This window comes from Hypanus sabinus, chromosome 6 (assembly GCF_030144855.1).
Source record: "Hypanus sabinus isolate sHypSab1 chromosome 6, sHypSab1.hap1, whole genome shotgun sequence".
NCBI lineage: Eukaryota > Metazoa > Chordata > Chondrichthyes > Myliobatiformes > Dasyatidae > Hypanus > Hypanus sabinus.
The window spans coordinates 128,155,872-128,181,890 of record NC_082711.1 but is presented as its reverse complement, the minus strand read 5'-3'; the positions used below and the strand labels follow the sequence as shown (position 1 = coordinate 128,181,890).

The 26,019-nt window shown below is 42.8% G+C and overlaps 1 protein-coding gene across 9 annotated transcripts in view; it reads left to right on the top strand.

Annotated features, from left to right (window-relative positions):
• Positions 1–26,019, top strand: part of LOC132395819 (protein phosphatase PTC7 homolog) — a 143,415-nt gene that overhangs the window by 56,669 nt on the left and 60,727 nt on the right. For 5 of the 9 annotated variants that reach the window (XM_059972906.1, XM_059972909.1, XM_059972907.1 and 2 more), the window contains one exon: positions 23,604–23,727. In XM_059972906.1, coding sequence (XP_059828889.1) covers positions 23,604–23,727 — 124 coding nt within the window. Of the gene's footprint in view, positions 1–23,603; positions 25,814–26,019 lie in introns of all 9 variants that reach the window. The other 4 variants (XR_009512756.1, XR_009512757.1, XR_009512758.1 and 1 more) reach the window with 1 other exon arrangement.

Genomic DNA, 26,019 nt, shown 5'->3' with positions numbered 1-26,019 from the left:
TGGTGCTTAACCTCTTTGATAAATTTCTTGCTAACTATTTTTCTCTTTCAACAGAAGTTGCCTGATCTATATGTCTTTGTTTCATTTGGATTTCTGTCATCATTAGTGTTCTGCATCTCGCAGTTTCACTGCTTTCCTCCTCTCATTTAGACATACTCCAGGCCAGCTGTGATTAATAAGCAAGCCTTCAGCACCCTTTCTCAGCCAGCACAGTGCTATGAGTCATTCAGTCCCTTCTGTTCTCCACGCAATCACTGACATTCCCCTAGTTCTCTCAGTTTTATATGGAGCTGTATAGCACAATAACGACCTTGAACAGGGATAGAGGATTAGAGGAGCAGATAGGAGATTATTTTGATGTGAAAGAGATTGTATGGTGCCTCCCAGGTGCCGGGGTCAGTGATGTCTCCGATTGGATCTACAGCATTCCAAAGGGGAGAATGAGCAGCCTGAAGTCGTGGTTCATATTGGTATCGACGGTAGTAAAAGAGAGGAGGTCCTGAAGAGAGAATATAAGGAGTTAGATAGAAGGCTAAAAAGTAGGACCTCCAGGGTAGTAATCTCTGGACTGTTTGTGGCGTGCGCTAGCGAGGGTAAGAGCAAGATGGTTTGGCAGATGAATGAGTGGCTGAGGAATTGGTGTAGTTGCCACGGTTTCAGATTTCAGATGTATGAAAAGGATGGGTTTCACCTGAACCCAAGGGGGACCAATATCCTTGAGGGCAGGTTTGCTAGAGCTGTTGGGAGGGTTTAAGCTAATTTGGCAAGGGAATGGAAACCAGAATGATAGGGCTGAGGATGGGGAGTTGGTATACAACTAGATACAGTGTGTAGTGAGACTATGAGGTAGGACAAGCGGATGATGGGGCAAAATTGCAATCTGGGATGAGTTGAAGTGTAACATGCGAGTAAATTGAAAATGGTGATGAATACAGGACTGAAGGTGTTCATTTGAATGCCAGACTAAGGTAGGTAGTCTTGCAGTGCAGTTAGAAATTGGCAGGTATAACATTGTGGGGATCTAACTTGTGGCTGAAAGGTCAGTTAAGTCACCTGGACCAGATGGACTACATCCCAGAGTCTTGAGAGAGGTTGCTGAAGAAATAATGGATGCATTGGTCATGATCTTTCAATGAAAGAATAGAAGATTGCAAATGTCATTGCACTCTTTAAGATGGGAGGAAGGCAAAATAAAGGAAATTATAGGCCAGTTAGCTTAACCTGGATTGGGAAAGTGTTGTAGTCTATTATTAAGGATGAGGTTTTGAAGTACTCAGAGATTAATAATAAAATAAGTCAAAGTCAGCATGGTTTCTGCAAAGTGAAACCTTGGAATTCCGGGTCCAGTGGTACGAGTAGTCCTATGATGGAGTCTTCCTTGGTTGTAATAGATGATCATGACTTGCTGTGCCCTCACTCTCCACTAGGTGTTGTAGAACCATATTCACTGTTGATCTTGCCAGCCCATTTCACTGGAGCTGACTTCACAAGCCAGGACAGGCACGTCCTACCTCACTGGGGTATGCGGCCTGTCAGCTACACTCACCTAGTTTAACCCGCTTGAAGCGGTAGCTGTTGATGCAAGCAGCTACCTCGAGCCACAGGTGAGAGCCATGTGTCTGGTATGACCCAAAGGTGAGTGAAATGTCCCAGAACGGACACAAAAAGCCCCTTCACCAGAGGTGCTACACTCCCTGGACACTCCATAGCAAAAATTAGTGGAGGAATTAGAGGATCAGAAGTTATTAAAACCAGTAGAAGGCAACTAAAATGCTATAAGGAGAGAAAAGATGAAATATCAATGTAAACTTGCCAATAGTATAAAAGAAGAGGGCAATTTTAAAAAATTTGTATAAAGAGCAAAAGAGTGTGAGAGTACTTCAGAAATTACCAATGGTTACCCATAGCCTCTATTTTTCTAAGCTCCATGTATCCATCCAGGAGTCTCTTAAAGGACCCTATTATATCAGCATCCACCACCATCGCTGGCAGCTCATTTCATACACTCATGAGTCTCTGCATTTAAAAAAAAACTTTCCCCTGACATCTCCTCTGTATGTACTTCCAAGCACCTTAAAACTGTGCCCTCTCATGTTAGTCATTGCAGCCCTGGGAAAAAGCCTCTGACTATCCACATAATCAAAGCCTCTCATTATCTTACACCTCGATCAGGTCACCCCTGATCCTTTGCTGCTCCAAGGAGAAAAGGACAAGTTCACTCATCTTATTCTTATAAGGCATGCTCCCCAATCTAGGCAAGATCTTTGTAAATCTCCTATGCACCCTTTCTATAGTTTCCACATCCTTCCTGTCATAATGTGACCAGAACTGAGCACAGTACTCCAAGTCGGGTCTGACCACAGTCCTATGGCTGTAACATTACCTCGTGGCTCTTAAATTCAATCCCACAGTTGATGAAGGCAATGCACCATATGCCTTCTTAACTACAAAGTCAATTTGCGCAGCAGCTTTGAGTGTCTTATGGACACGGACCCCAAGATCCCTCTGATTCTCCACGCTGCCAAGATTCTTACCATTAATACTACATTCTCCCATCATATTTGACCTACCAAAATGGACCACCTCACACTTATCTGGGTTGAACTACATCTGCCACTTCTCAGCCCAGTTTTGCATTCTGTCAATGTCCCGCTGTAACCTCTGACAGCCCTCCACATGATCCACAACACCCCCAACCTCTGTGTCATCAGCAAATTTACTAACCCATCCCTCCACTGTCTCATCCAGGTAACTTATAAAAATCACGAAGAGTAGGGGTCCCAGAACAGAGCCCTGAGGCACACCACTGGTCACCCATCTACAACCACTCTTTGCCTTCTGTGGGCAAGCCAGTTCTGGATCCACAAAGCAATGTCCCCTTGGATCTCATGCCTCCTTACTTTCTCAATAAGCCTCTCCAAATGTTCATAAACCTTGCCTCTCAGGATCTTCTCCATGAACTTCCCAACCACAGAAGTAAGACTCACTGAACCATAATTTCCTGGGCTATCTGTACTCCCTTTCTTGAATATGGGAACAAAACCTGCAACCCTGCAATTCTCTGGAACCTCTCCCATCCCTAGTGATGATGCAAAGATCATTGCCAGAAGCTCAGGAATCTTCTCCCTCACCTCCCACAGTTGCCTGGGGTACATCTCATCTGGTCCTGGAGACTTATCCAACTTGATGCTTTCCAAAAGCTCCAGCACATCCTCTTTCTTAATGTCTATATGCTCAAGCTTTTCAATCCGCTGCAAGTCATCCCTACAACCCTGTTATTATTATACTTTCCAGAGTCTGTCTCCCTATCTCCTCTATGTCCCTGTTACTATTGGGTGGTCTATAAAAAGCACCCAGTAGAGTTATTAACCCCTTCCTGTTTCTAACTTCCACCCATATAGACTCAGTAGATAATCCCTCCATGACTTCCTTTTCTGCAGCCTTGACACTGTCTCTGATCAACAGTGCCATGCCCCCACCTCTTTTGTTTCCCTGTCTGTCCTTTCTGAAACATCTAAAGCCTGGCATTCTTAAGTAACCATTCCTGCCCCTGAGCCATCCAAGTCTCTATAATGGCCACAACATCATAGCTCCAAGTATTGATCCATGCCCTAAGCTCATCTGCTTTGTTCATGATGCTTCTTGGATTAAAATAGACACATCTCAAACCTTCGGTCCCTTCTCTATCACCTGCCTATCCTCCGACTCTGCAGTTTGTGAAGAGTTGGTGTTGGATCTTTACCAAGAAAAGGATGTGGAAGCATTGGAGAATGTCCAGAGGAGGTCCACAAGAATGATTCTGGGAATGAAAGGGTTAACTTCTGAAGAGCATTTGATATTTGTGGGCCTGTTCTCTGTGGAGTTTAGAAGAACAAGATGGAGTCTCATTGAAAACTATCGAAGTTATACAGTGGAATTGCAGGGTGAATTCTAAAAACATAGAAATACAGTCCCTTCAGCCCCCAAAGTTGTGCTGAACAGGTCCCTACCTTAGAAATTACTAGGGTTACCCATAGCCCTCTATTTTTCTAAGCATGTACCTATCCAAAAGAGGGTAGTGCAGTGGATGTGATCTACATGGATTTTAGTAAGGCATTTGACAAGGTTCCACACAGTAGGCTTATTCAGAAAGTCAGAAGGCAGGGATCCAGGGAAGTTTGGCCAGGTGGATTCAGAATTGGCTTGCCTGCAGAAGACAGAGGGTCGTGGTGGAGGGAGTACATTCAGATTGGAGGGTTGTGACTAGTGGTCTGTTCTGGGACCTCTACTTTTTGTAATTTTTATTAACGACCTGGATGTGGGGGTAGAAGGGTGGGTTGGCAAGTTTGCAGATGACACAGAGGTCGGTGGTGTTGTAGATAGTGTAGAGGATTGTCGAAGATTACCGAGAGACATTGATAGGATGCAGAAGTGGGCTGAGAAGTGGCAGATGGAGTTCAACCTGGAGAAGTGTGAGGTGGTACACTTTGGAAGGACAAACTCCAAAGCAGAGTACAAAGTAAATGGCAGGATCCTTGGTAGTGTGGAGGAGCTGAGGAATCCGGGGGTACATGTCCACAGATCCCTGAAAGTTGCCTCACAGGTTGATAGGGTAGTTAAGAAAGCTTATTGGGTGTTAGCTTTCATAAGTAGAGGGATAGAGTTTAAGAGACGGGATGTAATGATGCAGCTCTATAAAACTCTAGTTAGGCCACACTTGGAGTACTGTGTCCAGTTCTGGTTGCCTCACTATAGGAAGGATGTGGAAGCATTGGAAAGGGTACAGAGGAGATTTACCAGGATGCTGTCTGCTGTAGAGGGTATGGATTATGATCAGAGATTAAGGGAGCTAGGGCTTTACTCTTTGGAGAGAAGGAGGATGAGAGGAGACATGATAGAGGTGTACAAGATATTAAGAGGAATAGACAGAGTGGACAGCCAACGCCTCTTCCCCAGGGCACCACTGTTCAGTACAAGAGGACATGACTTTAAGATAAGGGGAGAGAAATTCAAAGGGGATATTAGAGGAAGGTTTTTCACTCAGAGAGTGGTTGGTGCATGGAATGCACTGCCCTGAGTCAGTGGTGGAGGCAGATACACAAATGAAGTTTAAGAGACTGTTAGACAGGAATGGAGGAATTTAAGGTGGGGGGTTATATGGGAGGCAGGGTTTGAGGGTCAGCACAACATTGTGGGCTGAAGGGCCTGCAATGTGCTGTACTATTCTATGTTCTATGTATCCGTCTCCACCCAGCCAATTCCATGCACTTACCACTCTCTGACATCTCCTCTGTACCTACTCCCAATCACCTTAATAAACCTGTGCCCTATTGTGGCAACCATTTCAGCCCTGCGAAAAAGCCTCTGACTATCCACACGATCAATGCCTCTCATCATCTGATACACCTCCATCAGGTCACCTCTCATCCTCCGTCGCTCCAAGGAGAAAAGGCCGAGTTCACTCAACCTGTTTTCATAAGGCATGCTCCCCAATCCAGGAAACATCCTTAAAAATCTCCTGTGCACCCTTTCTATGGTTTCCACATCCTTCCTACAGTGAGGCGACCATAAGTGAGCACAGTACTCCACGTTGGGCTGATCGGTGTCCTATATAGCTGCAACATTACCTCTCGGCTCCTAAATTCAATTCCATGATTGATGAAGGCCAATACACCGTATGCCTTCTTAACCCCAGAGTCAACCTGCGCGGCTGCTTTGAGCAACCTATGGACTTGGACCCCATGATCTATTATGGGAGGCAGGGTTTAAGGGTCGGCACAACATTGTGGGCCAAATGGCCTGTACTGTGCTGTATTCTATGTTCTATCCCTCTGATCCTCCATGCTGCGAAGAATCTTACCATTAATACTATATTCTGCCATCATATTTGACCCACCAAAATGAACACTTCACATTCATCTGGGATGAACTCCATCTGCCACTTCTCAGCCCAGTTCTGCATCCTATCAAAGTCCTGCTGCAATCTTTGACAGCTCTCTACACTATCCACAACACCCTCAACCTTTATGTCATCAGCAAACTTACTAACCCATCCCTCTACTTCCTCATCCAGGTCATTTATAAAAATCATGAAGAGTAGAAGTCCCAGAACAGATTCCTGAGGCACACTACTGGTCACCGACCTCCATGCAGAATATGACCCATCTACAACCATTCTGTGCCTTCTATGGGTAAACCAGTTCTGGTTCCATAAAGCAATGTCCTCTTGGATCCATATAACCAATTAACAATTACAGCATGGAAACAGGCCATCTTGGCCCTCCTAATCTATGCCGAATGCTTACTCTCACTTCGTCCCACCGACCTGCACTCAGCCCATAACCCTCCATTCCTTTCCTGTCCATATAGTTATCCAATTTTACTTTAAATGACATTATTGAACCTGCCTCTACCACTTCTACTGGAAGCTCGTTCCACACAGCTACCACTCTCTGAGTAAAGAAGTTTCCCCTCGTGTTACCCTTAAACTTTTGCCCTCTAACGCAACTCATGTCCTCTTGTTTGAATCTCCCCTACTCTCAATGGAGAAAGCCTATCCACGTCAACTCTGTCTATCCCCCTCATAATTTTAAATACCTCTATCGAGTCCCCCCTCAACCTTCTATGCTCCAAAGAATAAAGACCTAACTTGTTCAGCCTTTCCCTGTAACTTAGGTGCTGAAACCCAGGAAACATTCTAGTAAATCTTCTCCGTACTCTCTCTATTTTGTTGACACCTTTCCTATAATTCGGTGATCAGAACTATACACAATACAAATTTGGCCTCACCAATGCCTTGTACGATATTAACATTACATCCCAACTCCTATACTCAATGCTCTGATTTATAAAGGCCAGCATACCAAAAGCTTTCTTCACCACCCTATTCACATGAGATTTCACCTTCAGGGAACTATGCACCATTATTCCTAGATCACTGTGTTCTACTGCATTCTTCAATGCCCTACCATTTACCATGTATATCCTATTTAGATTGTTCCTACCAAAATATAGCACCTCACTCGTATCAGCATTAAACTCCATCTGCTATCATTCAGTCCACTCTTCTAACTGGCCTAAATCTCTCTGCAAACTTTGAAAATCTACTTCATTATCCACAACGCCACCTATCTTAATATCATCTGCATACTTAGTAATCCAATTTTCCACCCCATCATCCAGATCATTAATGTATATGACTAACAACCTTGGACCCAGTACAGATCCCTGAGGCACACCATTTGTCACCGGCCTCCAACCTGACAAGCAGTTATCCACCACTACTCTGGCATCTCCCATCCAGCCACTGTTGAATCCATTTTACTACTTCAATATAAATACCTAACGATTGAACCCTCCTAACTAATCTTCCGTGCAGAACCTTGTCAAAGGCCTTACTGAAGTCCATATAGACAACATCCACTGCTTTACCCTCGTCAACTTTCCTAGTAACCTCTTCAAAAAATTCAATAAGATTTGTCAAACATGACCTTCCCCACACAAATCCATGTTGACTGTTCCTAATCAGACCCTGTCTATCCAGATAATTATATATATCAACTCTAAGAATACTTTCCATTAATTTACCCACAACTGACGTGAAACTTACAGGCCTATAATTGCTAGGTTTACTCTTAGAACTCTTTTTAAACAATGGAACCACATGAGCAATACACCAATCCTCCGGCACCATCCCCATTTCTAATGACATTTGAAATATTTCTGTGAGAGCCCTTGCTATTTCTACACTAACCTCCCTCAAAGTCCTAGGGAATATCCTGTCAGAACCCGGGGATTTATCCACTTTTATATTCCTTAAAAACGCCAGTACTTCCTCCTCTTTAATCGTCATAGTTTCCATAACTTCCCTACTTGTTTCCCTTACCTTACACAATTCAATATCCTTCTCCTTAGTGAATACTGAAGAAAAGAAATTGTTCAAAATCTCCCCCATCTTTTTCAACTCCATACATAGCTGTCCACTCTGATTCTCTGAGGGACCAATTTTATCCCTCACTATCCTTTTGCTATTAATATAGCTGTAGAAACCCTTTGGATTTACTTTCACCTTACTTGCCAAAGCAACCTCGTATCTTTTAGCTTTTCTAATTTCTTTCTTAAGATTCTTTTCACATTCTTTATATTCCTTGAGCACCTCATTTACTCCATGCTGCCTATATTTATTGTAGATCTCTCTCTTTTTCTGAACCAAGTTTCCTATATCCCTTGAAAACCATGGCTCTTTCAAACTTTTAACCTTTCCTTTCAACCTAACAGGAACATAAAGATTCTGTACCCTCAAAATTTCTCCTTTAAATGACCTCCATTTCTCTATTACATCCTTCCCATAAAAAAAATGGTCCCAATCCACTCCTTCTGTATCCTTTCACATCTTCTCAAGGTTAGCCTTTCTCCTGGGTCCAGTCCTATCCTTCTCCATAATTATATTGAAACTAATGGCATTGTGATCACTGGATCCGAAGTGCTCCCCAACACATACCTCTGTCACCTGACCTATCTCATTCCCTAACAGAAGATCCAACACTGCCCCTTCTCTAGTTGGTACCTTTATGTATTGCTGCAAAAAACTATCCTGCACACATTTTACAAACTCCAAACCATCCATCCCTTTTACAGTATGGGCTTCCCAGTCTATGTGTGGAAAATTAAAATCTCCCACAATCACAACCCTGTGCTTACTACACATATCTGCTTTCTCCTTACAAATTTGTTCCTCCAATTCTCGCTCCCCATTATGTGGTCTATAATACACCCCTATAAGTGTTACTACACCTTTCCCATTCCCTAATTCCACCCAAATAGTCTCCCTAGACGAGCCCTGTAATCTATCCTGCCAGAGCACTGCTGTAATATTTTCTCTGACAAGCAATGCAACACCTCCCCCTCTTCTCCCTCCGATTCTATCACACCTGAAGCAACGAAATCCAGGAATATTTAGTTGCCAATCACACTTCTCCTGCAACCATGTTTCATTAATAGCTACAACATCATATTTCCAGGTATCAGTCATCTACCTTTCTTACAATGCTCCTAGCATTAAAATAAATGCATTTAAGTAATTCTCCACCTCTTCCTCTCTGTTTATCTCTAGTGGTGCAAACAACTTTACTATGTTCTTTTTCTTCCTTTTCCCATACATCTGTTCCTACACTGTGGTTCCCCTCCCCCCTTGTATCTAATTTAACTCCACTGGAGCCTCTCCATTAAACCTACCTGCAAGAATATTTGTCCCCCTCCAGTTCAGATGTAAACTGTCCTGCCAGAACAGGTCCCACCTTCCCTGGAAAACTGCCCAATTATGTATAAATCTGAAGCCTTCCCTCCTGCACCATGTCTTCAGCCACGTGTTGACCTGCGCTATCTTAATATTTCTAAACCCACCTGCAAGTGGCACTGGTTGGGATCCTGAGATTGCCATCCTGGAGGTCCTGTCCTTTAATTTCACGCCTAACTCCCTAAACTCACCTTTCAGGACCTCCTCACTTTTCCTACTCACGTCATTGGTCCCTACACGGACCACAACATCTGGCTGCTCACCCTCCCTCTTGAGAATACTGAAATCTGGATCCAAGATATCACTGACCCTGGCACCAGGGAGGCAACAGACCATCCGGGATTCTTGATCTCTTCCACAGAACCTCCTAACTGTCCCCTTAACTATTGAATCTCCTATCACTACTGCTCTCCTCTTTTCCTTCCTGCCCTTCTGAGCTGAGGGTCCAGTCTCGGTGCCAGAGATGCAACCACTGCAACTTGTCCCTGGTAGGTCGTCCCCACCAACAGTATCCAAAACGGTATACTTATTGTTGATGGGAATGGCCACAGGGGTGCTGTGTTCATTCTGTCTAATCCTGTTCCCTCTCCTGACAGTCACCCAGCTACCTGTCTCCTGACTCTTAGGGGTGACTGTCTCTCTGTAACTCCTGTTTATTTCTGCCTCCGCTTCCCGAATGATTCAAAGTTCATCCAGCTCCAGTTCCCTAACACGGTTTGTCTGGATGCACCTTTTGCAGGTGTAGTCATCAGGGACAATTCCATGCCTCCTTACTTTCTCAATAAGCCTTGCATGGGGTACCTTATCAAATGCCTTGCTGAAATCCATATACACTACATCTGCTGCTTTTCCTTCATCAATGTGTTCGTCACATCCTCAAAAAATTCTTTCAGGCTCGTAAGGCACGACCTGCCCTTTACAAAGCCAGGCTGACAATTCCTAATCATATTGTACTTCTCCAAATCGTCATAAATCTTGTCTCTCAGGATATTCTCCATCAACTTACCAACTACCGAAGTAAGACTCATTGGTCTATAATTTCCTGGGCTCTCTCTACTCCCTTTCTTGAATAAAGGAACAACATCCACAACCCTCCAATCCTCCGGAACCTCTGCAAAGATGCAAAGATCATCTCCAGAGGCTCAGCAATCTCCTCCCTCGCCTCTGACATTAACCTGGGGTACATCTCATCCAGTCCCTGTGACTTATCCAACTTGATTCTTTCCAAAATCTCCAGCACATCCTCTTTCTTAATATCTACATGCTCAAGCTTTTTAGTCCACTGTAAGTCATCACTACAATCACCAAGATCCTTTTCCATAGTGAATACTGAAGTAAGGTATTTATTAAGTGCTTCTGCTATTTCCTCTGGTTCCGTACACACTTGTTAAGTTCTATTCTTTCACATCTTATCCTCTTGCTCTTCATATACTTGTAGAATGCCTTGGGGTTTTCCCTAAACCCGCCCACTAAGGTCTTCTCATGGCCTCTTCTGGCTCTCCTAATTTCCTTCTTAAGCTCCTTCCTGTTAGCCTTATAATCTTCCAGATTTCTAAGATTACCTAGCTCTCTGAACCTTTCGTAAGCTTTTCTTTTTTTCTTGACTAGATTTACTGCAGCCTTTGTACGCCATGGTTTCTGTACCCTACCATAACTTCCCTGTCTCATTGGAACATGCCCATGAAGAACTCCATACAAATTTCCCTGAAACATTTGCCACATTTCTTCAGTATCTTTCCCTGAGAACATCTGTTCCCAATTTTAGCTTCCAAGTTCCTGCCTGATACCCTCATAATTCTCCTTACTCCAATTAAATGCTTTTCTAATTTGTGTGTTCCTATGTATAGAAACATAGAAACATTGAAAATAGGTGCAGGAGTAGGCCCTTCGGCCCTTCGAGCCTCCACCGCCATTCAGTATGTTCATGGCTGATCATCCAACTCAGAACCCTGTACCTGCTTTCTTTCCATATCCCCTGAGCCCTTTAGCCACAAGGTCCATATCGAACTTACCACCAATGCTATTGTAAAGGAGATAGAATTATGACCACTATCTCCAAAATGCTCTCCCACTGAGAGATCTGACACCTGACCAGGTTCATTTCCCAATACCAAATCAAGTACAGTCTCTCCTCTTGTAGGCTTATCTACATAGTTTGTCAAGAAACCTTCCTGAACACACCTAAAGAAACTCCACCCCATCTAAACCCTTCGCTCTAGGGCAGGGGTCGGCAACCCACGGCTCCCGAGCTGCATGCGGCTCTTTCATCTCTGTGCTGCGGCTCCCCGTGGTTTGTTAGTTTTTGAAATGTAATTCGAAATTTGAAGATTATGGTGATCTTGTACAATCTAAATAAAACGTTGTGGAGACCCCACTTAATGGCACATCCGAACCAGCTCACAATTAGCCACCGTTCCGGCTAAGGGAGATAGCCTACAGGGGTTTGTGAGTACGTGTCTTTTGGAGCATCTGCGCCCACAGGGGGGCGGGCTGAGGAAGGCTTTAAATCAAGGCTGTTTAGTTCGAATAAAGTTATCTTTGACTGTAGTGTCATTATTTTAGCGCTGCGTGTAGCACACCGCTACAACGTGTTTTTTTATCGCTATTAATATACATCACCACTGCCAATGCCTGACACCTGCCAGTGCGCGCTTTCTTTTAATTCTTCGATCCAAGGTTGGCTAACTATGGAGTAACCTTCAACCCAACGTCTTTTTTTCAGAGTTCAAAATGTTTTTGTTGCATGCAGAAATGTAATTTCATTTTCTCTGCAGGAGTTCATCAATTTCATAAATGCAACACATTATAGTTTGTTTATACATAGCATAAAGGCAAAAAAAAAACCCGTTGTATGCAGTGTTATTTCATTTTAAATGTCAAACGGGTTTTGTGGCTCCCAGTGTTTTCTTTTCTGTGGGAAATGGGTCCATATGGCTCTTTCAGTGGTAAACGTTGCCGACCCCTGCTCTAGGGAGATGCCAGTTGATATTTGGGAAATTAAAATCTCCCACCATGACAACACTGCGATTATTACATCTTTCCAGGATCTGCTTCCCTATCTGCTCCTCGATATCCCTGTTAATAATTCTATCATATTATGATCACTACCTCCTAAGGGTTCTTTTACCTTAATCTCTCTGATCAAATCTGGTTCATTATTCACCATCTTATTCCAGAATTCCCTTTTCACCAGTGGGTTCAACCATGAGTTGCTCTAAAAAGCCATCTGATAGGCAGTCTACAAATTCCTCTCTTTGTATTCAGCTCAAACCTGATTTTCCCAATCTACCTACATATTGGAACTCCCCATGACTATTGTAACATTGCCCTTTTTATATGCCTTTTATATCTTGCATCGTGGCTACTGTTCGGAGGCCTATATATAACTTCCATCAGAGCCTTTTTATCCATGGAGGTTTTAATTCTGCTTACAAGGATTCTATGACAGACAGACAGACGTACTTTATTGGTCCCGAGGGAAATTGGGTTTCGTTACAGTCGCACCAACCAAGAATAGTATAGAAATATAGCAATATAAAAGCATAAATAATTAAATAATAACGAGTAAATTATGCCAAGTGGAAATAAGTTCAGGACCAGCCTATTGGCTCAGGGTGTCTGACACTCTGAGGGAGGAGTTGTAAAGTTTGATGGCCACAGGCAGGAATGACTTCCTATGACGCTCAGTGTTGCATCTCAGTGGAATGAGTCTCTGGCTGAACGTACTCCTGTGCCTAACCAGTACGTTATGGAGTGTATTATTCTACCCTCATATAGCACACAGTTGGTTCTCCGTACAGGTGAGAAACTGTCTACAAAAATTGTTAAATTGGGTGTTTCGTTTTCATTTGTATCTTTATTCTGGCTATTGTTTTATCTGATTTTTTTCCCCCACCTCCTGCTTTTTGTTTTAAATCTAATTTGTTTTGAGATGCAGTCCTTCAAACCATGGTGCCAGCAACCTACTGATTTAACCTTAGCCTAGTCATGGGAGAATTTACACTGACCTGCTCAGCTGCTCACCAGTAAAGTATGTCTTCGGGCTATTGGCAGAAACCAGAGTACCTGGAGGAAACCAGTACGCACTTGGGAAGGAATATTCAAACTTGTTTACAAAGGACACTGGATTTGAAATCGGAATTCTGACGGTCTGAGTTGTAAATAGTGGCACTCTAACCACTATGCTACTGTGGTACCCATGATCCTTTGAATTATTTGTTATCGTATCCTGACACCCATGTGGTTCTCCAGTACATACATGAAGATTATCTGTGAGGAAGGGAGAAACTTTAATGCCCTTTACAAACTAGATCTCGACTCTGTAGTATCAATATTGACTGATCAAATCATTTGAATTCGCCCATCCAGATGCAGCTTGATGTGTCCTTTAAGGTGGCAAGGAAATTAAAACTGAACAACTGTTTGGACCAGCCCAATATTTAAATTGAATATTTATTTTGTAATTTACATGACAAATGCTATGGTTGCATCAAAGCTGTTTTCATAAACTCACACTCAAATCAGTTTGTCAGGTCTTGAGGAAAATGTTTATGTTCTGTAAAAAGAAAGCAGTCTTGTTTGCAAAAACAGCTTTTATGTTTGCTCCCCAAATATTACAATCTTTGTAATATGTGTTAGACAAAGTATATTATGGGAGGTTAATCGAGAAGATTAGGATGAATAGGGTTTGTGGCGAATTGGTTGTTTGGATTCAGGGCTGGCTTGCACATAGAAGACAGATGGTGGTGGTGAAAGGGGCTTATTTGAGCTGGAGGTCTATAATTAATGGTGTTTCTCAAGGTTCTGTGCCGGGACCTCTGCTGTTTGTGATGTATATAAATGACCTGGGTGAAAATGTAGAAGAGTTGGTTAGTAAGTTTGTGGATGATACCAAGATTGGTGGAGCTGTGGATAGTGTAGAAGACTGGTAAAGATTACAGTGCAATATAGATCAGTTGCAGATAAGGGCAGAGAAATGGTAGATGGAGTTTAACCCAGATAAATGCCTTGGTAGGGCAAATGCAAGGAGACAGTACACTGTGAAGAGCAAAACTCTTAGCAGTGTTGCTAAGCAGAGAGATCTTGGAGTCCAAGTTTATACCCCATGAAAGTAGCTATACATGTCGATAGGGTGGTTAAGAAGGCTTATGGAATGCTTGCTTTTACTAGTCGAGGCATTGAGTTCAAAAGTCAAGAGGTTATGTTGCAACTTTATAAAACTCTGGTTAGGTCACTTCTGGAGAATAGCATAATTTCTGATTGCTCCACTATAGGAAGGCTGTTGAGGTTTTGGAGAGGGTGCAGAAGAGGTTTACTAGGTTGCTCTAATTACAAACAAGAGAAAATCTACAGATAAACAACACACACAAAATGCTGGAGGAACTCAGGTCAGGCAGAAAACCTGCAGATGCTGGAAATCCAAGCAACACTCACAAAATGCTCAGACAGACCTGCTGAGTTTGTCCAGCATTTTGAGTGTGTTCTTAGGTTGTGCCTACTTTGGATGGCATAATGCTATCATGAGAGGCTGGACAAACTTGGGTTGTTTTCTTTGGAGCAGTGGCGGCTGAGAGGTGATCTTATTAAGGTCATATATATAAGGTCATATAATCTTATATAAGATTATGAGAGGGATAGAGTAGACAGGGATTATCTATTTCCCAGGGTTGAAGTTCTAATACCAGATGGCATGTATTGAAGGTGAGAGAGGGGGTAGGTTTAAAGAAGACGTGAATGATAAATCTTTTACTCAGAGAGTGGTGGGTGCCTGGACTGTGCTGCTCTGTATGGTGGTAGAGGCAAATACATTAGAAGCTTTTAAGAGATGTTTAGATAGGCACATGAACATGAAGAAGATGGAGTGATATGGACATTGTGTAGATAGGAGGGATTAGTTTTAGTTTACTTTTTATTTGGTTCGGCACAACATTGTGGGCTGAAGGGTCTGTTCCTGTGCTGTACTTTTATGTTCCATGTAATCTTCCAAAATATCAGTTTTAAATTTCCACCAATGAGTAATTTCTCCAAATGCCAATTTCCCTCTGAAATGTGGGCATCTCATATCCGGAATAGAAACGTACAGATTTCCATCACCTTTACTTGGATTTCACACGGCCAGTGTGGAATCTGGGTGTCTCAAAATTAATTTCATAGAAAACAATCAAAGAAACAAAAACTAAAAACACAGGTAAGAAAGAAGAACACATGCTTGTACTTTTCTTCATTCAGAATCTTTGCAAGTAACTGCAAAATTTTAAATAAACAATTTCGACCATTTGCCAAAGGAGAAAGGAAAAGCTGGTTGGGTGTACTAATGCATTCACACAACCTGTTAAAAAGGCACAACATTTTTAAAGATAAGAACTCTTGGAAATTCACTTCACAGGTTAGTGAAATGTTTCAGTTGGTCACCATCTTTTCCTCTGAAGCATAAGATTAATTCAAAATTCCTTCCAATATGGATTAAACAAACACAAAACAACCTTTGCACTCACTCATACTCTCTGCCTCACTGAAGGTAACTTGTCACACCATACATATTTGAAGCATACAGCTATTCACACTTTAAACCAATTCAGAAAATAGTTTAAACAGTTAAAAATCAGTGTGCCATGGTAGCATAGAGGCTAGTACAACACTATTACAGCTTGAGGTGTTGGTATTCAGAGTTCAATTTCAATACTGTCTATCTGTAAGAACTGTGAATGTGTGGGTTTTGTCTGGGTGCTCTAGTTTTCTCCCACAGTCCAAAGTCACGGGTTGGTAGGTTAATTGGTCATTGTATATTGTTCCAATTTTAAGTTAGTGTTAAATAGGTGGGTTGCTGGGTGGTGCAACTTGTTGGACTGGAAGGGCCTATTTCGCGTTGTATTGTTAAATAAATAAACAAACAAAAATGGCTTAGTCTTGGAGTTAGATGGTACCAAAGTATTAAGTACAATCAGACATAATTGAGACAAAATGTTATTTTAAAACTGTAAAACAACAAAATGTTAGAAGAACAAACACGAGGAGATCTGCAGATACTGGAAAATCAAACAACACACACCAAATGCTGGTGGAACACAGCAGGCCAGGCAGCATCTATAAGGAGAAGCACTGTCGACGTTTCGGGCCGAGACCCGAGGTCCTGACAAAGGGTCTCGGCCCGAAATGTCGACAGTGCTTCTGCTTATAGATGCTGCCTGGCCTGCTGTGTTCCACCAGCATTTTGAAAATGTTAGAAGTCATTCATTATGCACAAGTAAACATTTAACGAGTTTAAAGCATTCCGTCCCCACATCAACCAAAGTTCCAACATCTTCTGACTTTTCTGTAACTCCAATCTCTGATCTATGTTAGGATTCGGACTGAATGTTTGTTGTACATCATGATCCACATTACCAGATTTGAGCACTGTACTGGGATGTTTGCCCCCACAACAGTTTTCCTTATAGGGTGATGGTGCACTCTGGTGCCATTTACCTTTTCTTCTGCAGTCTCTCAGCTGGCTTCTGCCCTGACTTGTATTTCTCCACATAATGCCCTGTGTGATTTCCTGAAGGGGACACGTTTTAGCTGCCTCCGAAGTATTCCTAAAGTTGAGATCTAAATACTGCACTACAATCTCTAATGCCCTATTCATTTTCTTCAGTATCCATGCCTCAGTTTGTGTTGGATTACTGCGATCAAAAAGTTGTAACATCTTTCTAGATCCATCAGTGCTATCAGATACTGATGCCCTTAACCATCTATGTGAGCGATTTTGTTCTAAATGATTTCAATCTAAGGTTGATCCATATGCCCTTTGAAACACTTTCCATAGATGGATTGCAAATGTAGTGGGGTGTTCTCTCCTCTGGTACCATTTGCTTACCTCCTTTGGGTCCTCTTTGTTACTAATCTTCAGAATCAATATCAAATTCTTTACCTCCTTATTTTTTACATCCAGCATGTTGTTGTACTTCTGGTAAAGTGGAATGTACGTTTGGACACATTAGAATCAATCTCCTTTTCTCAGCATCAGTGGCTCCCAAAGTGGGCAATATTGTCCACCTGGGACCGGTGGGAGCTTCTAAGAGGGCAGTGGTGGGCACTCATTAGCAAGAGGTCAGCTTCAACCAACATCAATGGACAGCAGATGACTAGTTTCAAGTTATAGAACATAGAATAGTACAGCACATTACGGGCCATTCGGCCCACAATGTTGTGCCGACCCTCAAACTCTACCTCCCATATAACCCCTCACCTTAAATTCCTCCATATACCTGTCTAGTAGTCTCTTAAACTTCACGAGTGTATCTGCTTCCACCACTGACTCAGGCAGTGCATTCCACGCACCAACCACTCTCTGAGTGAAAAACCTTCCTCTAATATCCCCCTTGAACTTCCCTCCCCTTACCTTAAAGCCATGTCCTCTTGTACTGAGCAGTGGTGCCCTGGGGAAGAGGCGCTGGCTGTCCACTCTGTCTATTCCTCTTAATATCTTGTACACCTCTATCGTGTCTCCTCTCATCCTCCTTCTCTCCAAAGAGTAAAGCCCGAGCTCCATTAATCTCTGATCATAATGCATACTCTCTAAACCAGGCAGCATCCTGGTAAATCTCCTCTGTACCCTTTCCAGTGCTTCCACATCCTTCCTATAGTGAAACGACCAGAACTGGACACAGTACTCCAACTGGCCTAACTAGAGTTTTATAGAGCTGCTTCATTACATCACGTCTCTTAAACTCTATCCCTCTACTTATGAAAGCTGACACCCCATTAGCTTTCTTAACTACCCTATCTACCTGTGAGGCAACTTTCAGGGATCTGTGGACATGTACCCCCAGATCCCTCAGCTCCACCACACTACCAAGAATCCTGCCATTTACTTTGTACTCTGCCTTGGAGTTTGTCCTTCCAAAGTGTACCACCTCACACTTCTCTGGGTTGAACTCCATCTGCCACTGCTCAGCCCACTTCTGCATCCTATCAATGTCTCTCTGCAATCTTGGACAATCCTCTACACTATTTACAACACCACCAACCTTTGTGCCATCTGCAAACTTGCCAACCCACCCTTCTACCCAACATACAGGTCGTTAATAAAAATCACGAAAAGTAGGGGTCCCAGAATAGATCCTTGTGGGACACCACTAGTCACAACCCTCCAATCTGAATGTACTCCCTCCACCACCACCCTCTGCCTTCTGCAGGCAAGCCAATTCTGAATCCACCTGGCCAAACTTCCCTGGATCCCATGCCTTCTGACTTTCTGAATAAGCCTACTGTGTGGAACCTTGTCAAATGCCTTACTAAAATCCATGTAGATCACATCCACTGCACTACCCTCCTCTATATGCCTGGTCACCTCCTGAAGGAACTCTATCAGGCTTGATAGACATGATCTGCCCTTCACAAAGCCATGCTGACTGTCCCTGATCAGACCATGATTCTGTAAATACCCATTGATCCTACCTATAAGAATCTTTTCCAATAGCTTTCCCACCACTGACGTAAGGCTCACTGGTCTATAATTACCTGGACTATCCCTACTACCTTTTTTGAAGAAGGGGAATACAGTCGCCTCCCTCCAATCCTCCGGTACCATTCCTTTGGACAATGAGGACATGAAGATCCTAGCCAGAGTCTCAGCAATCTATTCCCTCACCTCGTGGAGCCGCCTGGGGAATATTCCGTCAGGCCCCGGGGACTTATCCGTCCTAATGTATTTTAACAACTCCAACACCTCCTCTCCCTTAATATCAACATGCTCCAGGACATCAACCTCACTCATATTGTCCTCACCGTCATCAAGTTCCCTCTCAGTGGTGAATACCAAAGAGAAGTACTCATTGAGGACCTCGCTCACTTCTACAGCCTCCAGGCACATCTTCCCACTTTTATCTCTAATCGGTCCTACCTTCGCATCTGTCATCCTTTTGTTCTTCACATAATTGAAGAATGCCTCCTTGCTCTTCTTAGCCCCTTCTTAAGCTCCTTACTTGCTACCCTATATTCCTCAATAGACCCATCTGATCCTTGCTGCTTAAACCTCATGTATACTGCCTTCTTCCACCTGACTAGATTTTCCCCCTCACTTGTTACCCATGGTTCCTTCACCCTACCATTTTTTATCTTCCTCACTGGGACAAGTTTATCCCTAGCTTCCTGCAAGAGATCCTTAAACATCAACCACATGTCCATAGTACATATCCCTGCAAAAACATCATCCCAATTCACACCTGCAAGTTCTAGCCTTATAGCCTCATAATTTGCCCTTCCCCAATTAAAAATTTTCCTGTCCCCTCTGATTCTATCTTTTTCCATGATAATGCTAAAGGCCAGGGAGCGATAGTCACTGTCCCCCAGATGCTCACCCACTGACAGATCTGTGACCTGACCCGGTTCGTTACCTAATACTAGATCTAGTATGGCATTCCCCCTAGTCAGCCTGTCAACATACTGTGACAGGAATCCATCCTGGACACACTTAACAAACTCTGCTCCATCTAAACCCTTGGAACTAATCAAGTGCCAATCAATATTAGGGAAGTTAAAGTCACCCATGATAACAACCCTGTTATTTTTGCACTTTTCCAAAATCTGCCTCCCAATCTGCTCCTCGGTATCTCTGCTGCTACCAGGGGGCCTATAGAATACCCCCAGTAGAGTAACTGCTCCCTTCCTGTTCCTGACTTCCACCCATACTGACTCAAAAGAGGATCCTGCTACATTACCCATCCTTTCTTTAGCTGTAATAGTATCCCTGACCAGTAATGCCTCCCCTCCTCCCCTTCCCCCCCCCCCCCCCCATCCCTTTTAAAGCACTGAAATCCAGGAATATTGAGAATCCATTCCTGCCCTGGTGACAACCAAGTCTCCGTAATGGCCACTACATCATAATTCCATGTATGTATCCAAGCTCTCAGTTCATTACCTGATGCTTCTTGCATTGAAGTACACACACTTTAGCCCTTCTACCTTACTACCTTTACACCCTTTATTCTGCTGCTCTTTCCTCAAAGCCTATCTATATGTTAGATCTGGCTTTACTCCGTGCATTTCTTTCACTGCTGTATTGCTCCGGGTCCCATCCCCCTTGCAAATTAGTTTAAACCCTCCCAAACCACGCTAGCAAACCTACCTGCAAGGATATTGCTCCCCCTCGAGTTCAGGTGCAACCCATCCAATCTGTACAGGTCCCACCTTCCCCAGAAGAGATCCCAATGATCCAAAAATCTAAAACCCTGCCCCCTGCACCAACTCCTCAGCCACGCATTCAACTGCCATCTCCTCCAATTCTTACCATCACTATCATGTAGTACTGGCAGCAATCCTGAGAACGCCACCCTTGAGGTCCTGTTCTTCAGCCTTCTGCATAGTTCCTGAAACTCACACTTCAGGACCTCATCCCTCTTCCTGCCTATGTCGTTGGTACCAGTGATAAAGTGAGAATAATGGAACATGTGAAAGGCCCTGTCCTGCTGAAAGCTACAATTATTACTAAGCAACGCAGTGGTTTAATTATTGGAATACATACGTTTCTTAAGTGTTTTATATGCATAGAAAGATAAAATATATACTATATACTCTGCATCTTGTCAATGTCCCATTGTAACCTTCTACAACCCTCTACGCTATCCACAGCTCCAACCATATTTATGTCAATTGCAAACTTTCTAACCCACCCTTCAACTTCTTCATACGTCATTTATAAAAATCACAAAGAGCAGGATCCTAGAATGGATCCCTGCTGAACACCACTGGCCAGTAACACACACAAAATGCTGGAGGAACTCAGCAGGCCAGTGGCATCTATGGAAAAACGTAGTCAGTCAGTGTTTCGGGCTGAGACTCTTCTTCAGGACTTCATGTTTGTGATACTATTCTGCAGATTTTCTTGTGTTTATGATACCATTGGCCATAATCTAAGCAGATTATGCTCCATCTACAATCACCCTCTGCATTCTATGGGCAAGCCAGTTTGAATCCACACAGCCAAGTTTCTCTGGATGATATGCCTCCTGACTTCTGATTTAAGATGGTGCTATTGAAGATAAGTGACAACCTACTGGTGGTTCCCAAAGCAAGAAATACAACTAAATACTTTATTAATAGCACTTGTTCTGTAAAAAAAATGCTAAGCGATCACTGCAAACAATGGAAAAAACGAGTGAAGATGATGCTGACTTGAGGGTCGAGGCGTGGTTGGAGTGAGGTCAAGACAGAGTCAGGGTGTGCAAAGTGGAAAAACGTCAGAGCGAAGGAGTTTCAGAGCCCATCTACCTAAACCAAGAGCGAAGTCTGATTGATCTATGCACCAGACCAATTTGGAAAGGTTAGGTATGGGTCAGAACATGGTGGTGGGATCTAGGCTCAGAGTGATAGCCCAGGTCCTAGAGTGAGGAATGACCTGATGTTTGGATGATTTAAATACTGGGCCAGATGGATTGAAAAGGGAGGGTGTGATCAGGTTGGTTCTGTTCGCTGCTCTGGGATGTTTGATTCACTCTTTGTTGCGCTGAGGCTGTGGGCTTGTCCTGGCTGCTCCAGACTTTGTGCCTACATTTATTCTTCACTTTTGTTCTGAACGCTATTGCTTGCATGATTTGTTTTTTTTTCTTTCTGTGTATTGGGTGTTGGCCTTTACTTTTAACTGGATTCTTTTGGGTTTCTTGTTTCTTGGTTGAGACTTATTTCAAGGTTGTATAATGCATTCATACCTTGATAATAAATGTACTTTGAACCTTGAACTTTATGAGCCTACCATGGGGAATCTTTATCTAAAATCCATTACTTTTTGTCTTTCTAAAATCTATTTTCACCGCATCCACTGCTCTACATACATCAATGTAGTTTATTGCATCTTCAAAAAAATTCAGTCAGGCTCGTAAGGCTCACAAACCATGCTATTGACCCCTAATCAGTGTCAAACCAATCTTGAATTTTTCGAGGATGTTACCAGGAAAGTTGATGAAGGCAAGACAGTGGATGTTGTCTGAATGGACTTTAGCAAGGCATTTAACAAGGTCTCGTGTGGGAGGTTGGTTAAGAAGGTTCTGTTGCTTGGCATTCAAGATGAAGTAGTAAATTGGATTAAACATTGGATTTGTAGGAAAAGCCAGAGAGTGGTGGTAAAATGTTGCCTATCTGTGACTAGTGGAGTGCCACAGGGATCGGTACTGGGTTTATTGTTGTTTGTCATCTATATCAGTGACCTGAATGGTGTGGTTAACTGGATCAACAAATTTGTGGATGGCACCAAGACTGAGAGAGTAGTGGACAGCAAGGAAGATTATCAGAGCTTGCAGTGGGATCTGGACCAGCTAGAAAAATGCTACAAAATGACAGATGAATTTAATGCCAACAAGTGTAAGGTATTGCATCAGAGGAAATGCGAGGGAGGATAGTAGAAGAAAGGATACTGAATGGTGCCGGCCAAAAGAGTGTGGTGCAGAGTTTGTTGTTTTTCTGTATGCAGCTGCTGGTTGACCACGTTCCAGAATTTTCTGTTCTTAAATTGTGCAGCACAAGTAATGTTTTGATTTGTCCTATCAAGTGCCTTGGTTTTGTAACTTGATTGATGCCATCAAGTTTGTTTTTGTAACTTGGCAGTTTAAATTCATACTGCTCCCTTAAGCCCCTTCTTGGAATATCAAACATTCATGAAATGAAAGTAAGGTGCTCAAAGCTCAAGATTTGTGGAAATATGCTAACTTCCAGAAGCATTTTAATTAAATATTTAACTAAACTGCTGGAATGCCTTACCATGTCAACAGAACCCATTTAAGAAAGCAATTACCATCATCTTTTTCCAGAACTGTAGATTAACTTTGCTGCTGATGCCTACCTGCCATGAATTAATAAATCAAAGCCTCAAGGGTAACTAAAGTTGCACTTGTCCGAGCCTTCGTTGGTTGCTTTCCAAGCTATCTATCTGTTTTAGTCTTGTGGTTCTCAGTTGATCTATCCACAAGAAAACTTCAACTTTGGAAGTGACTCTTTCTATGAATGAGTTTTCTTAACATCATTCCAGAATAACCAGAATTCCATCCATTGAGCAGAATCAATCCTATCAAATCCTTTATTTATTGGAAGCTTAGTAAGCTCATCCTTTAATATTCTAAATCAAGGTCAGAATAAACCTCATCTCCACACCGACTGCTAACCATAACTATATTCTTCAGATAGGATACACCAGAATGAATTCTCTAGATGTTGTACAGCCAGAATTAACTGAATGAGAAGTTTAATTCTAATTTTTATTTTTGTAACTGTCCAGTACCTTTTATTGATTTGTGTATCTGGTCTTCAAGCTCACAGCTCCTTGAGGATTAATTAATTCTATTTACTTTGTATCCTATAGCCCTGAAACGGCAGAAGATTCCACATTCAATGTAGAAGTGGGTGATATCATTCTTACAGCAACAGATGGGCTTTTTGACAATATGACTGACTACATGATCTTGCAGCAACTAAGACAGCTGAAGGTAATGTTGTTAGATGAGTTGATACCCACCTCATCCATGCAAATCAGTGTCCATTGAGGCAAATCCCATTTGTGTGTGTTTGGCCCATATCACAGTCTTATCCATATAACATCTGTTGTTCAAATGTCTTTTAAGTTATACTATTTTAACTGCTTCAACCACTTATTCAGGTATCTCATTTCATAGACTGTCTAACCTCTTCATAAAGAAGTTGCTATGCCCTGTAGTTTTTTTTACTCCCTTTCTCTAGAAAAAAGACTCACCTTATCTATGTCCTTTCTGATTTTATACGCCTCTAATAAGCAAATGTCACTCCTCTCTTTAAGAATGGAGGAAGGCAAAAGAAAGGAAATTATAGGCCAGTTAACCTAACCTAGTATCATCAAGTCTCTGGTATTTCCAGTTGTGATGTATGGCTATGGGAGCTGGACTACTTGTAAGGCTGAATACAAAAGAATCAATGCCTTTGAACTTGGATGCTGGAGGAAAGTGTTAAAGAGTTTGTTGGACAGCAAGAAGATCCAACAAGTCAATGCTTGAAGAAATACAGCCAGACTACTCACTAGGAGGTCTGAGGCATTTGATAAGGTACCCCATGCAAGTCTTATTGAGAAAGTAAGGAGACATGGGATCCAAGGGGACCTTGCTTTGTGGATCCAGAACTGGCTTGCCCACGGAAGGCAAAAGGTGGTTATCGATGGGTCATATTCTGCATTGAGGTCGGTCACCACTGGGGTGCCTGAGGGATCTGTTCTGGGACCCTTAATCTTCGTGATTTTTATAAATGACCTGGATGAGGAAGTGGAGGGATGGGTTAGTAAGTTTGCTGATGACCATAAGGCACTAAGTTTGGAGGTATTGTGGATAGTGTGGAGGGCTGTCAGAGGTTACAGCGGGGCATTGATAGGATGCAAAATTGGGCTGATAAGTGGCAGATGGAGTTCAACCCAGATAAGTGTGAAGTGGTTCATTTTGGTAGGTCAAATATGATGGCAGAATACACCCTCTCCTCGTTATATGCATCTTCAGACAATGCGGATTCACAGTTATGCGAGGAACCTATTTCTACCAACGTCTCCTTATATGCGTCCAAAACTCACAGTTATGCGAGGAGCACTGCTTTCCCACCAATACAAGTCATGTGCGCACACCTCACAGTCTCACTGTTGGGACGAGAAGCACCACTTTCCTGCCAATACAAGTCATGTGCGCACACCTCACAGTCTCACTGTTGGGACGAGAAGCACCACTTTCCTGCCAATACAAGTCAGGTGTGCTCACCTCACGGTCTCACTCCCGTCAGTCTCGCATTGGTTTTGGCAACGTGTGGATATGTGATCTTGTGCTCCTAAACTTTTGTTGGTTTTACCTACGGTGCAGTGATTTTGTGCTTGAAATATTTAACTATGCATCCTAAGCGTCCGATATCAATTCATGGGCCATCAGCCAAGCAGCAGAAAATCGCTTTAACACTTGAAAAAAAGTTGGAAATTATAAACAGCGTGGCATCAGGTGAAGGTAACATAGCTGTGGGATGCTATTGCCGGGAACAGAAACTTGCCTTTAAAGTTCTTTTGTTGCTTGACAATGCACCAGCCCATCCTAAACATTTGGACAGCATTCATCCTAACATAACAGTGCGTTTCCTGCCGCCTAACACAAAATCGCTGATTCAGCCACTCGACCAAGGTGTGATCCACATTCAAGGTGTATTTTTTTTTACGGCGAACTATCTCTCAGATGCTGCAAGCAACAGAGGATTTTGAAAATCCCGGGAGTTTACCAGCGGTGAGGGAATGGTGGAAGTCAGAACACTTGGCACAAATGGCGATGGACACGGACCCAAGTTTAGAACGGAGTCAACATTTCAGTTGTTCCCTGCTATCAACCCTTCTTCCCTACAAGCAAATTTATGCTGAAAAACAAAACAAACAGCCCTCACCACTTTATTCAAACCGGTGTCATTTCCTGCTGCCAGCAGTTCTAAGAGCTCCATGAGTCTTCCTTCAACCCTTGCTGTGCTTGATATAATCCCGACACCACAACAGCCACTCATCTCTCAGGGCAAACACACCTGCCACTGTCGGTGAGTACTGTACACCTGAGTATGTTAACTTTCTGTGATTTATTACGATGAATATAACCTTAAATTGATGAAATATAATACAAATGTTGCCTCGTGGTACTGCTTTTGTGTGGTATTGGTATTAAAATGTGAATAAATTACAGATAAAACATATTCAGGAAGCCCTCTGGAAGGCATCCCTATTCTCTCCATTTAAATAATTATTC